The sequence below is a fragment of the Babylonia areolata genome, chromosome 31, assembly GCF_041734735.1.
Source record: "Babylonia areolata isolate BAREFJ2019XMU chromosome 31, ASM4173473v1, whole genome shotgun sequence".
NCBI lineage: Eukaryota > Metazoa > Mollusca > Gastropoda > Neogastropoda > Buccinidae > Babylonia > Babylonia areolata.
Genome location: NC_134906.1, coordinates 14284959 through 14300222, shown reverse-complemented (window position 1 = coordinate 14300222; position 15264 = coordinate 14284959). Strand labels below are relative to the sequence as shown.

At 43.0% G+C, this 15264-nt stretch overlaps 1 protein-coding gene across 1 annotated transcript in view; it reads right to left on the bottom strand.

Annotated features, from left to right (window-relative positions):
* Positions 1-15264, bottom strand: part of LOC143275859 (endoplasmic reticulum transmembrane helix translocase-like) — a 46374-nt gene that overhangs the window by 30245 nt on the left and 865 nt on the right. The window contains exons 2-13 of the mRNA XM_076580153.1: positions 12273-12362; positions 11569-11756; positions 10554-10626; positions 9508-9663; positions 8496-8565; positions 7650-7756; positions 6451-6580; positions 5750-5932; positions 5002-5139; positions 4459-4579; positions 2972-3126; positions 256-431 (exon numbers count right to left, since the gene is read on the bottom strand). Coding sequence (XP_076436268.1) covers positions 256-431; positions 2972-3126; positions 4459-4579; positions 5002-5139; positions 5750-5932; positions 6451-6580; positions 7650-7756; positions 8496-8565; positions 9508-9663; positions 10554-10626; positions 11569-11756; positions 12273-12362 — 1587 coding nt within the window. The remainder of the gene's footprint in view (positions 1-255; positions 432-2971; positions 3127-4458; positions 4580-5001; positions 5140-5749; positions 5933-6450; positions 6581-7649; positions 7757-8495; positions 8566-9507; positions 9664-10553; positions 10627-11568; positions 11757-12272; positions 12363-15264) is intronic.

Genomic DNA, 15264 nt, shown 5'->3' with positions numbered 1-15264 from the left:
CCAACCACCCAAACACCCCCCATCCCCACACCCCCACTCACCATGTCTTTCAATACCCCCCAACCACCCAAACACCCCCCATCCCCACACCCCCACTCACCATGTCTTTCAATACCCCCCAACCACCCAAACACCCCCCATCCCCACACCCCCACTCACCATGTCTTTCAATACCCCCCAACCACCCAAACACCCCCCATCCCCACACCCCCACTCACCACATCTTTTAAACACCCCCCACCCCTCCCCACTCACCATGTCTTTCAGTGTTTCCGGTGCCCCCTTGATGGTGGCCATGTAGTGGGTCTCTGTGGACCCGGCAGGGGTGTGGCCTACAATGACGGACATGCGCTTCAGGGCACTGGAGAAGTGGAAGCGGTGGTAGATCTTCAGCCCATGGCTCCGCCCCCTCAGAGGCACCACCGCCTCCCCTGAAAGCAGTGATACAAAGAGTCAGAGATGTCTTCAGGATGTAATGTTTTCTTGCTATGACTGCTGTTGACAAGAAATCTCATCTGTGAAGGGCTGTCACCTCACAGATCAGACAGAGCTTACAGGTCAGGATGTCAGTGAAGGGCTGTCACCTCACTGAGATCAGACAGAACTTACAGGTCAGGATATCAGTGAAAGGCTGTCACCTCACTGAGATCAGACAGAGCTTACAAGTCAGGATGTCAGTGAAGGGCTGTCACCTCACTGAGATCAGAGCTTACAGGTCAGGATGTCAGTGAAGGGCTGTCACCTCACTGATATCAGAGCTTACAGGTCAGGATGTCGGTGAAGGGCTGTCACCTCACTGAGATCACACAGAGCTTACAGGTCAGGATGTCAGTGAAGGGCTGTCACCTCACTGAGATAACACAGAGCTTACAGGTCAGGATGTCAGTGAAGGGCTGTCACCTCACTGAGATCACACAGAGCTTACAGGTCAGGATGTCAGTGAAGGGCTGTCACCTCACTGAGATCACACAGAGCTTACAGGTCAGGATGTCAGTGAAGGGCTGTCACCTCACTGAGATAAGACAGAGCTTACAGGTCAGGATGTCAGTGAAGGGCTGTCACCTCACTGAGATAAGATAGAGCTTACAGGTCAGGATGTCAGTGAAAGGCTGTCACCTCACTGAGATCAGACAGAGCTTACAAGTCAGGATGTCAGTGAAGGGCTGTCACCTCACTGAGATAGCTTATAGGTCAGGATGTCAGTGAAGGGCTGTCATCTCACTGAGATAGCTTACAGGTCAGGATGTCAGTGAAGGGCTGTCACCTTACTGGAATAAGACAGAGCTTACAGGTCAGGATGTCAGTGAAAGGCTGTCACCTCACTAAGATAGAGCTTACATGTCAGGATGTCAGTGAAGGACTGTCTCCTCACTGAGGTCAGACAGAGCTTACAGGTCAGGATGTCAGTGAAGGACTGTCACCTCAATGAGATCAGACAGAGCTTACAGGTCAGGATGTCAGTGAAGGACTGTCTCCTCACTGAGGTCAGACAGAGCTTATAAATACAAGTCTGGGTGTCAGTCAACTTTCTTTCAATGGACTTTTTCTTCCAGGGAACTGCATTATTTTAATTTAGCATAATCACTAACACCACTTATGGACACACAAAAAGCATAACTGAATTTCAAACTGAAGCCACATTGATGTCTGTTCACTGAAACTCAGCAGTCTTGGTGCTGATTTTTTTGGTTTTATTCTAAGGTTTTTGATTTCTTCCCCTAGTGTTATAGAGTCCCCTGTCACCTTAATTACAACACAAAATAGTGAAAAAAGAAGGAAAAGGAATGAGAATAATCCTCCACAAGAAGTCTGTTCTCTCCACCTTTGGTGAGGTTCCACTCCACAGCCCTGAGTGTGGCAACACAACACAAAACAACAAAATACAGCCCAACCCAACCCATCCCACCACAACCCAACACACCACATCACAACCCAACCCACCACACCACATCACAACCCAACCCAACACACCACATCACAACCCAATACACCACATCACAACCCAACCCACATCACAACCCAACCCAACACACCACATCACAACCCAATACACCACATCACAACCCAACCCAACACACCACATCACAACCCAATACACCACATCACAACCCAAGGCAAAACACCACATCACAACCCAACCCAACACACCACAGCCCAACACACCACACCACATCACAACCCAACACACCCCAACCCACCCCAACACACCACATCACAACCCAACACACCACATCACAACCCAACCCACCACAACCCAACCGAACACAACCCAGCCCGACCCAGCCCAACCCAACACACCACAGCCCAACCCAACATACCACATCACAACCCAACATGCCACAACCCAGCCCAACCCAACCCAGCCCAACCCAACACACCACAGCCCAACCCAACACACCACATCACAACCCAACACGCCACAACCCAGCCCAACCAAACACGCCACAACCCAGCCCAACCCAACACGCCACAACCCAGCCCAGCCCAACACAACACAACCCAACCCAGCCCAACACAACCCAACGCACCACAACCAAAACCAACCCAGCACAAAACAACCCAACCCAGCACACCACAACCCAACCCAACACACCACACCACACCCCAACCCAACACACCACAACCCAACCCAACCCAACACACCACACCACAACCCAACCCAACACACCACAACCCAACCCAACCCAACACACCACACCACAACCCAACCCAACACACCACAACCCAACCCAACCCAACACACCACACCACAACCCAACCCAACACACCACAACCCAACCCAACACACCACAACCCAACCCAACACACCACAACCCAACCCAACCCACCACATCACAACCCAACCCAACCCACCACATCACAACCCAACCCAACACACCACAACACAACATAACCCAACACACCACAACACAACACAACCCAACCCACCACACCACATCACAACCCAACCCAACACACCACAACCCAACACCTTTGGTGAGGTTCCACTCCACAGCCCTGAGCGTGGCCTTCTCCAGTGGGTCACCCACCATCTCTTCCTCCAACTGCACCAGGGAGTGACAGGTGGCCAGCACCTGAACCGTGCGCATCGGGGCTTTCACTGCCACCATCATCTCCGTCCCCTTCCTGTCAATTATCACACAGACCACACCCACCACCATCAAGTCCATCTCCTTCCTATCAATCATCACACAGACCACCAATCACCACCATGTCCGTCCCCTTCCTGTCAATCATCACACAGACCACACCCACCACAATCATGTCCATCCCCTTCCTATCAATCATCACACAGACCACCCATCACCACCATGTCCGTCCCCTTCCTGTCAATCATCACACAGACCACACCCACCACCATCATGTCCATCCCCTTCCTCAGTTCCTGTCAGTCACACCACATAAACCACACCCAACACCATCATGTCCATCCCCTTCCTGTCAATCGACACACAGACCACATCCACAACTATCATCAACAACCCTTTCCTCAGTTCCTGTAAATCATACCACATAAACCCCACCCACCACCATCATGTCCATCCCCTTCCTGTCAATCACCAAATACACACTCATCACATCATGTCAAATTACATTACGTGTTTTTTTCTTTCATTTTTTTTTTTTTTTTGACATTGCACAACTACACATGAATAATATAGAAACTGTTTTTCAAAGATGGTGAATTTTTTGTTTTTTAATGGAGATTAAAAAAGAACATACAAAAGTAGGAGGAGAGAGTTTCAAAGTGAAAGAGATGGATGTTTAAGACATGGTAGAGTACCAATGAGAAGGATTATATCTATCTGATCTCCAAGGAAATTTTGTTCTCAAATTGTTTAATCTAACATACCTTTTTTCTTCTTATTTGTTGATTATCACAGTTTTTCTTTCTTTTTCCACACACACACACATAGACTAGCGCACGCAAGAGCTATACACATGCAAACACAACCAGTAAAAACTAAATTCAAAATTTCACATGCAAACACCCACACAAAGGCATTCACAGACAGATTCAAGCAGTTTCAGTTTCTCAAGGAGGCGTCATTGCATTCAGACTAATCCATATATGCTACACCACATCCGCTAGGCATATGCCTGACCAGCTGCATAACCCAAAGCATTCAGTCAGACTTTGAGCGCACACATAAAATATTTGTACACTGTGACCTATCAGAGTGTATTCCATCTACAGAATTTTGCCAGAAGACAACCCTTTTGTTGCTGTGGGTCCTTTTTCAGTGCGCCAAGTGCATGCTGCAAAGGATACCTCAGTTTATCGTCCCATCGTAATGACTAGATGCTAAATCTGATTTTCCAGTGAGACATGGGAGAAATGGCGAGGCCGGGAATCAAACCAACATCTTCACAGACACTGTACTCGCAGATGAGCGTCTTAACCATTTTACCTCCTTGCTTTCCTAGAATCCAAGAACAAAGCTGTATTGTACGTACCCCAAACCGGTGACTCCCTCCACCACCAGGTTGTCACTGGTCAGGGTTCCAGTCTTGTCGAAGCAGCAGATGTCTATCTTGCCCGCAAAAGGAATCCTGAACGGCTCAGTGCAGTAGACATCTGCAATACATATGCATATACATGTGTTTTTTTCTGGTTACATAATACATGAAAATCCACTGAAACAAGAAATGGACCGCAAAATAAACATACACATACACACACAGAGGAACATGCACACATTCACGCACACATCACAAACACACATGCACGTCTAAAATCACAATTGTGGATAGACACTAAACAAAAGAACAAATGGACACACACACACACACACACACTTCACACACACACATCACACATACACCACAACACACACAAACACAAACATACACACACACAGACATCACAAACTCACACAACACAACTCCTCCAAACCCACATTCAAGAAACACTCCCCAAACACACACACACACACACACACAGATACACAAACACACACAGAAACACCCCCAACCCCCACCCCACCCCAACACACTCACATAGTTTGGTGAGGGCCAGCAGAGAGGTGTTGACAGCCAATGACAATTCGATGGGCAGCTCAGGGGGCACCACTGATGTCAGTATCAGTGTGCACTCCAGGAACAGCTTGTACCGATTCCGGTTTGGGTTCTCTGTACCTGGATCAGACAAGCACAGAAACACTTGATGCATGTTGCCACGTGATTTATTTCACTTTTTTTTCTTTCTTTCTTTTTTTTTTTAAATAACACAACAGCATAATCATCAAACAGCTTATACAAATTCAAATCAGGGTCTCCGTACCTGGAAAGGAAATGCGCAACAACGAAAGGAATGATTATTCCTTACTAAAACATCAAATTATTGATAAACATCATGATAAAAATATATTTCAGTAAATAAATAAACAAAAACCAAAGTGGGCTATACAGACAATGCTCCAACACCTAAAGACACTGTCGACTGACCCTAAGACACTGTCATTGGCCCAAAGACATTGCCCTTGACTCTTGACACCAAAAGACACTGTCCTTGACCCTTGACTAAAGAACACTAGCCTTGACCCATAGACTGCCATTAACCTTTCGCTCTAAGACATTGTCCTTGACCCAAGACACTGTCCTTGACCCAGAGATACTGTCTTTGACCATGAAGACACTGTCTTCTACCCAAAGACATAGCACTTGATCTAAACACACTGTCCCTGACCCTTGAACCAAAGTCCTTAACCCCCCCCCCCACCCCCCCCCTGCAACCCCCCACCCTGACCTTTGATCCAGACATAGCTGGCAGCGACGATGGCGAAGACAAGGAGGAACATGATGAAGAAGAAGGTCTCCAGGTTGTTGGCCGTGACGCGCTTCACGCCAAACAGGATGGTGCGCAGCAGTTTGCCCTGCGATGTGTTGAAGCTGTGACGCAGAACGTACGCGATGCAGCCGTTGTCGCCAGCTGGGAAGGGGAGACAATCAGAGAAACAGGGTGTGAGAGATTTGATAACATTGATATAATATGGCTGTTTTCACTGCTGCAAAACACAGAAGATATAAGCTTTCAGAATAATAATAACTGATAGCAATAAATCTTATCTGATGGCAAAAATGATAATGAACTCAAGACTAAAAAAAAAGAAAAAAGAAGCAATGTTTTCAGTTCAAATACAAGATTATGATCAGAAGGATAATGGAACATAAGAATGAAAGTTTTTTCTGATAAAATTGTGTAACTTCAATCCTTAACTCAAAAGCGAGGCATAGGGGGTGTTAGGGCTATGAAGGATGTTTTCACTCAGTCATAAACTTTGTTTGTGTGCCAGAACTGAGCTAGATCTAGATTTGTTTATCCTCACAGACAATGTTAGACATTTGCTAGATCCAGATGTATTGTTAAAACTGGAAATTCTTTCAGATCTGGAGGATGCATTTTATAATCCAAAGCGCCTTGTAGTCAGTAAAACAGGGTGAGTATACCTTTGAGTCCCGGGGCAGTCTTGCTGGGGGGCGTGTGCTGTACCACCTTGGTCCCTCCAAACAGAACGTGCAGCTTGCCGTCCATCTCCATCTCTATTACGTGATCCCCTTCCAGCTGCTCCACTGGCTCCTGAACGACATATGATACTGGTATAGTTATATATCATGTTGTGGAGTAATTTGTCGTAACAGACAGTAATGGATCACATTGCGGGGTCCCACAATATGGGTATAGTAATACATCACACTGAATAATAATATATCACATCATGGAGTACTACATCACATTGAATAATAATATATCACATCATGGAGTAATATATCACACGGAATCATAACATGTCACACTATGGAGTAATATATCACACTGAATAATATATCACATCATGGAGTGATATATCACACTGAATAATACTATGTCACACTATGGAGTAATATATCACACTGAATAAAAAAAAAAATATCACATCATGGAGTAATATATCACACTGAATAGTACTATGTCACACTATGGAGTAATATATCACAATATGGAGTAATGTATCATACTGAATCGTAACATAACACACCGTGAAATAATATATTACACAGAATAGTGTATATACCACATTTCAGTTCAGTTTAGTTGAGTTACTCAAGGAGGCGTCACTACAACTGGACAATCCATACATGCTACACCACATCCATTAAGCAGATGCCTTACCAGCAGCGCAATATATCACATCATGAGGTAATTCATCACACTATAAATATTATACCACATCAGAGAGAAACATTTCACACTAAACAGCAATATATCCTGTTGTGCAGTCATTACATGGTTCATCAATGAAGAGTACGACAGTCCACTGATTAGAGCATTGGACTTTCAATGTGAGGGTTCTGCGTTCAATCCCAGTATCTCTGCCTTTTGGGTTAAAGGAGATGTTCTTTCCCCCATCTCCCGCATCAATATGGTGTGCCAACCTGCCAGTACCTTTATCCCGCTGTGCTTACACACACACAGAGGATCACTCACTGTTTATCCATTTTACACCACAAATAATCATCTCTTCCTCAAGACAAAGTATTCTGTGTGCTAGTTCAGTTCAGTTCAGTTTCTCAAGGAGGCGTCTCACACACACACACGCATGCACACACACACGCATGCACACACACACACACACACACACACACACACCTTGTGCCCCAAGCCTCACCTTCATCACAGGCACAGACTCTCCAGTCAGCATGGACTCATCCACGATACAGGGTCCTCTGAGCAGCAACATGTCGCACGGCAATGTCTTGTCTTCCTGAGATCGGGCTGCAGCCAGAACAGGCACCATGGAACCATGAAAGATTCGGACAACAAGAGTCATTAGTGATGTGATCAATCTGTGTGACAGCTGTTCCAAGTATGTGTGTGCACGGATGCGTGGCACATGCATAGACGCCAAATTAATAAATGGGTTTACAAACAGATAGTACTATGCATATGCACAGTTTACAATACACAAACACACAATGTGTATACACATGCACAATTTATAACACACAAACACAGTGGTTATACTTTTTACACAATTCATAACACACAAACACAGTGTTTATACTATATACACAATTTATAACACACAGTGTGTATGCACCTACACAATTTATTACATTACACACAAACACACAGTGTGTGTACACATACACAGTTTGTAACACACAAACACATAGTGTGTATACACATACACAATTTACAACATACAAACACACAGTGTGTGTATACACATACATGTTTTATTAGACACAAACACAGTAAGTATACATATACACAACTGTTAACACACATACACACTATGTAGACATTCACAATTCATTACACACAAACACACAGTGTCTACACACATACCACAATCGATTACAAACACACACACACACTCTCTCAGCAATTTACAGACACATAAACACATATACATGACAACAGACATAAACACATCTACACACACAGAGAAAAACTGATCGATCTCTCTCTCTCTCTCTCTCTCACACACACACACAGTATGCATACTTACTGATGGACACAATGTCTCCAGGAATCAAGGTATCGGACATCACCTTGATCCACCTTCTGTTGCGATACACCTGTCCCAAATCATCCAATGTGAAATTTGAATACATATATAAATACACATTTACATGTATGAATAAAGACATGTGTGACTGGCAAGCATTTCACACACACACACACAAATGAAAACAAACACACAGAATACAATGAATTTAATTGAAATTTAATTGGAAAAAAAAAAGAACCAAAACCATATCAAAACTAAAAAAATACACAAACACATTCACACACTTGTAAATGAACACATGCACAATCACAAGCACACACACACAAACACACGTACATGCAAAGCACATGAACCCTGTTCTACAAAGAAATAAACAAACATGAAAACAGAAGAGAAAAGATTTTCCAAGATTCAAATATCTTACAGTTCTTGTTGAAAAAAGACTCAATACCTAGGTAAGGTAAGGGACAGAGACGTAACCCAAATCCCACTCCTGGATAAGGCGTGGTTACAAAGACAACCCAAATCCCATACCTGTATGTGGTATAGTTTCAGAGTCTTAACCCAAATCACATACCTGGACAAGATAAGTTCACAGATACATAACCGAAACCCCATACCTGGATAGCGTATCGTTACACATGTTAACCAAATCCACACCTAGATAAGGTATTGTTACAGAGAAATAACCCTAATCCCATGCCTGGATAATGTAAGGTTAGACAGAGACATAACCTGAATCGCATACCTGGATAAGGTATGATTACAGGGACATAACCCAAAATCCGGTTCCTTGATAAGGCATGGTTACACACCTTACCTATAGGTATGGTTACAGAGACATAACTCAAATCCTTTACCTTCTTCATAAGGCATGGTTACAAACCTTACCTGTAGGTATGATTATAGAGACAAATCCCATACCTGGATAAGGTATGGTTACAGAGACACAAACAATACAAATGTGAAATTAAAATTTCGTTTCATTTTGTATCTTTTCTTTTCCTACCTGGATAAGGTAGGGCTTGTTGCCCATTTTGCGGATCTCAGCCATGTTTCGCAGCTGCTGCTGCACAAGCGTGGCCTCGAAGGCGATGAGCATGAAGAGGGTGAAGACGCTGTAGTACCAGTACTCATCCAGACACCACAGCCCCACACAGAACACCTGCACACCAACAACAAAGTGATGACACTGTTGTACTGCTTTGCGTTACTTTTTTTTTAATCTTCCTTTCTTTCTTTCCTTCCTCCCTCCCTTCTTTCATCCTTCCTTCTGCATTCGTGAGCTGTAATTCCCTTGTTCCCTAGTGGCTAGTCAGGGACTACGATCGTGCATGTGTGTGCGTACGTGTGAATTGTTTTCAATTCAAAGTGCATTTGTTTGTTGTTTTTGATTCAAAATGTGCTAAATTTAATCAAAATGACTCAGAACTGCCTCTCAACTGGATCTAAGTAATGCATGTTTTGCACAAGAATTTGTTCTATTAACAGAGAACAGATTAAAAACATGCCTTTCAGAACTGAGATGGATGAAAAGAGTGTGGCAGTTATTTTTCTTTGATTTTGCCATCAAATACGTCGGCAGAAGCATCGCAAAATTCCTTGTCGGCGACATCATACCTCAATTTCACCCAATTTCCCCTCTTTTCTCTCTGGGTTTCCACAGATCTCAGAAATGGCTTCTTGGGCTTTTCTGCGGCGTTCATGCCCACATGACTGACAAATGTTGTTTTTTTAAAAAAACAATGAAATGGAAAAGCGCATTTATGCATTTCCGAGCAGATCTCACATTCCTGGACATGGACTGTAGGATCTTTGATATACTTATTTGATCTTCTGCAATGTACACAAAGGAGAAACAGGCACTGGCAGGTCTGCACACATGCTGACATGGTGCAGTGGAAAAAATCCCCACCATACCAATGAATGAGTGAGTTGCAGTCCACAAACACAGAAACTAAGAACCATTGCTAACAATAATGTTAAATGTGATTAATACCATTCTGGTTGTGGTCGCTGATTGTCATTATCTGGTCCACATGCAGGACATCTTACCTGAAAAACGAAGAAAGGTGCTGTGGCCCTCTCACTGAACAACTCGGCAAACCGGGGAATGTCCATGACCATGCTGAAATGTATGACAGTAGATACATTCAATGTATACTGCTATGAATTCATTAATTCACACCAAGTATGACAATGGATACATATAAATAATGTATACTGCTATGAATCTATTAATTCACACCAAGTATGACAATGGATACATATAATGTATACTGCTATGAATTTATCAATTCACACAAAACAGAAGGGAACTAGATACAAAGACAGACAGCGGGGACTGTGTAAAAGAGAGGGTGGTAATTATAATCTATACAGTGAACATGTGTGTGTGTGTGTGTGTGTGTGTGTGTGTGTGTGTGTGTGTGTGTGTGTGTGAATATATTATAAATTGTAATGCGGTATTGTATTGTCTTGAATTGTGCTGTGCTTCATTGTATTGTATTACTTTATTGAAACTTTACATCATAACAGATTTCTATGTGCAAAATTCAGGATGCTCTCCCTGGAGAGAAGAAAGTGATGCCATGGTGCAATGTCACCCTTTCTTTTTTCTGCGCACACATGTGTAAGTGTGTGTGTGTGTGTGTGCGTGTGCATGTGTGTGTGTGTGTGTGCATGTGTGTGTGTATGTGTGTGTGTGGATGCATGCCTGTGTGTGTGTGTGTGTGTGTGTGTGTGTGTGTGTGTGTCTGTGTGTGTGTGTGTGTCTGTGTATGTGTCTGTGTCTGTGTCTGTGTGTGTGTCTGCATGCATGTTTGCATTCCTGCGTTCATGCATGTATGCATACACATGTTTGAGAGCCAATATACATGCATTATACATGCATGTGATTAAGCATAAGCACATATGATGAGTATGTGCATTAAAAATCATCTCTGTGTGTGAGTGCCTGCATGTGAGTATGTGTGTGTACATCCATGTATGTGCTTACATGCATATATATATATAGACCTGTGTATAATAGTTACTTTTTATTGGAAGCACTTAAATAAAAACAACATACCTATTGGTGCCAAATTTCTTTTCGGCAGCAGCAACATCACTGTCGTCCTGGTAACCCTTCCAGTCCATGTAGTACTGTACAGAGTGGTTGATGGGAAATGTCAAGGGAGTGAACTGCTTCTTCTCCTCCCTGTCGTACAAGTACTTTGTCTTCTGGAAGAGGAACCAAAGGTCCTCCCCTTCCTCTCGCTGAAAAAAACCCCCAAAAAACACACAGATTATATACGGACATACACACACATGTGAGTATTCTCACACACACATACACACTCTCACATACACAAACACATCCTCAAATACACAAACTCACACACACACACAAGCATGCATGAACACTTGCACATGCAGTGATGCAGACAAAAACACATACAGGAGAACAACTGAAAGATTATATATATATATATATATATATATATATATATATATAAAGACAACTAAGTGAATAGCTTTAACATTGTCAATAAGACTGAGAGAGTATAGAACAAGCCAAAAGATTAAACAGTTTTCATAATAAATAATTGTAACTAACAATGTGTAACACACACACATGCACGCAAACACAAACAAAAATTTCAACATACACACAAACACAAATGCACACTCACATGCACAGAACACACACACATAAAATGCGTGCCCACACACACACAGTGACCCCCCACACACACACACACACACACACACACCACAGGCATCATGACCTACATTTCCATGATGAAGGCGGAGAAGTTCAGTGGACCCGTTGTTTGGAGTGGGCACCACTTTGACCCACATGGCCTTATCTGGGTCATCCACCTGCCAATCAGATTGTGTCTTACAATAACCTGCCAATCAATAACAAGGATTTCAATGAGAATGTCTTACAATAAGGATCTCCAACTGCTAACCAGATTGTGTCTTACTTCTTCTTCTTCTTCTTCGTTCGTGGGCTGCAACCCCCACTTTCACTTGTATGTACACGAGTGGGCTTTTACGTGTATGACCGTTTTTACCCCGCCATGTAGGCAGCCATACTCCGCTTTCGGGGGTGTGCATGCTGGGTATGTTCTTGTTTCCATAACCCACCGAACGCTGACATGGATTACAGGATCTTTAACGTGCGTATTTGATCTTCTGCTTGCATATACACACGAAGGGAGTTCAGGCACTAGCAGGTCTGCACATGTGTTGACCTGGAAGATCGTAAAAATCTCCACCCTTTACCCACCAGGCGCCGTCGCCGTGATTCGAAACCGGGACCCTGAGATTGACAGTCCAACGCTTTAACCACTCGGCTATTGAGCCCATCGTGTCTTACAATAACAAGGATCTCAATCACACTGTCTTTCAATGACCAGGATCTCAATCATATTGTGTTTTACAATGACGAGGATCTCTGCCTGCCAAGCAGACCGTGTCTTAAAATAACAAGAATGTCAATCAGATTGTCTTACAATAACACAGATCTCAAACTGGTTGTGTCTTACATTGTGTTACAATAACAAGGATCTCAATCAGATAGTGTATTATTTTAATTAATATTGATCTCAATCAAATTATGTCTAACAATAATAAGGATCTCAGTCAGACTGTGTTCTACAGTGACAAGGATCTCCACCTGCCATTTAGATTGTGTCTAACAATGACAAGGATCTCCATATGATTGAGTCTAAATTTATGATAACAAGGATCTCAATCAGATTGTGTGTCTTACAATAACATAGATCACAATCTGATTGTGTCTTACAAGGATCCCCAACTGCCAATCAGATTAAGTCTTACAATAACAAGGATACCCAGCTGCCAATCAGATTGAGTCTTACAAAAACAAAAATTCCCACCTGCCAATCAGATGAGTCTTAGTCTTACAATAACAAGGATCCCCACCTGCCAATCGGATCATGTCTTACAAGTTACAATGACAAGGATCTTCACCTGCCAATCAGACTTAGTCATCCTTTAACCTTCTCTCTTCTTCGCTTTATCTACCCACTTATTACAACATTGTGGGACTGTCAGATCCATACTGATACAGAAGAAGCAATTCTTACCCTATGTGTTGTCATGCATGTGTCAGACCAATGGTTGCTATTTAGTTAGTTTAGCAGTACTCTCCTATCATGGGTCTTTTTGAAAGACAAACTCTAACTGGTATCCAGGAATGCTAGTTTTTTTCCTTGGAATAGCTGAAATGTTGTGGCAAGAAACGCTCACTGTTCCACTTAGTGGTAACAAGACAACCCACTGTGGACAAGTGACTCATATTTTTATAACTCTTTGTCAGTGAAGAAGTTGTCGCCTGTGACATTTCTCCATGATCCAAGAGAGGAGTCACGAGGTCAATGACAGCATTCCTTGCCAGTAAAACCTGACTGGGCCTCCCCTCTTTATCAAGGCATGGAACAGATTCAGCAATCCAAAACAGAAATAATATCATGCCATACTTGTCAGGTTTGTTGACCTATACTGCTACAGCAAAACAAACCATCAATATTGGTTCCATCACAGTTTGTCATGGTATTTATTCCTTGTGGCATTTTCTTTCATTTTACAATGTCCGTTGCACACCATATGTGGTATTATAAAGAATCTGAACAATGAGACAAGATCACATACAGTCTGCCATCCTTAAAGCCAAGGTGGAGGTGGGTTTTTTTTTTTATATTGCTGGTGAAGGCAGACGGCTTCACTGGGATCCATCTTTGGCACATAAGATTTTTTATATTGCTGGTGAAGGCAGACGGCTTCACTGGGATCCATCTTTGGCACATAAGATTACGCTCAAAAGTGCTTTTTTTTCTTTTCTTAGTATGTGTGTGTGTGTGTGTGTGTGTGTGTGTGTGTGTGTGTGTGTGGTGGTTGTTGTTGCTTTTTTTTTCTTTAAAAAAAAAAAAACTTTCTTTTTTGCCATGGACAAAACGGTCATGCACATAAAACGTCTGAGCATGTATGTGTGCGTGCCTGAAATCTGACTGAATGACACAGAAAATGAATGATGAGCACCCAGTGAAATGAATGATGAGTGCCCAGTGGCAGCTGTCAGTCGGCTCTACCGAGGTAGGCAGCCTGTTGTGCAAATGACCCTGTGTTTGTAAAGCGCTTAGAGCTTGGTCACTGACTGAGGATAGGTGCTATATAAGTATCCATATCAATCAATCAATAAATGGACAGCTCCTGACTCCTGTCCAGATAAAATGTGCCATTAGCTCTAATGGGACCATTCAAGTCACCGTTTGATGTCAGAAACTGGCATTTGATGGAGCTGTTCCAAGTCAAATTTCCTGTCAACACATCTTATTAACTGATGAGTTGTAACCCTCAATAGATCAAAAGCCAGAGATTATTGCAAAACACCAGACAGAAAGATGTACATATCATGACCCTGGCATAATCAATGGCCTCCACTGGGAAGAGCATGCTTTGACTGGCACAGACAAAGAGCGAGAGAAAGGGAACGAGAAAGAAGAGGGGGGAGGAGAGAGAGAGAGAGAATCACTGAAGCAAAAATAGTTCAGTTCTCAACACATTCTCTTCATAATTTCCAGGCTATTTAGATAAGACTATGTCAGTTGTGCAGCATGTCATTTATTCTGGTCAATAAGTTTTTCAATCTTTTTAAGGACTGCAACTAGTGCAAAGACCACGTGGAATGACAACATTTAAGTTTTGAACTCAATTCAAGATCATTCTTGGTCATTTCAACATTCCTGTATGCCTT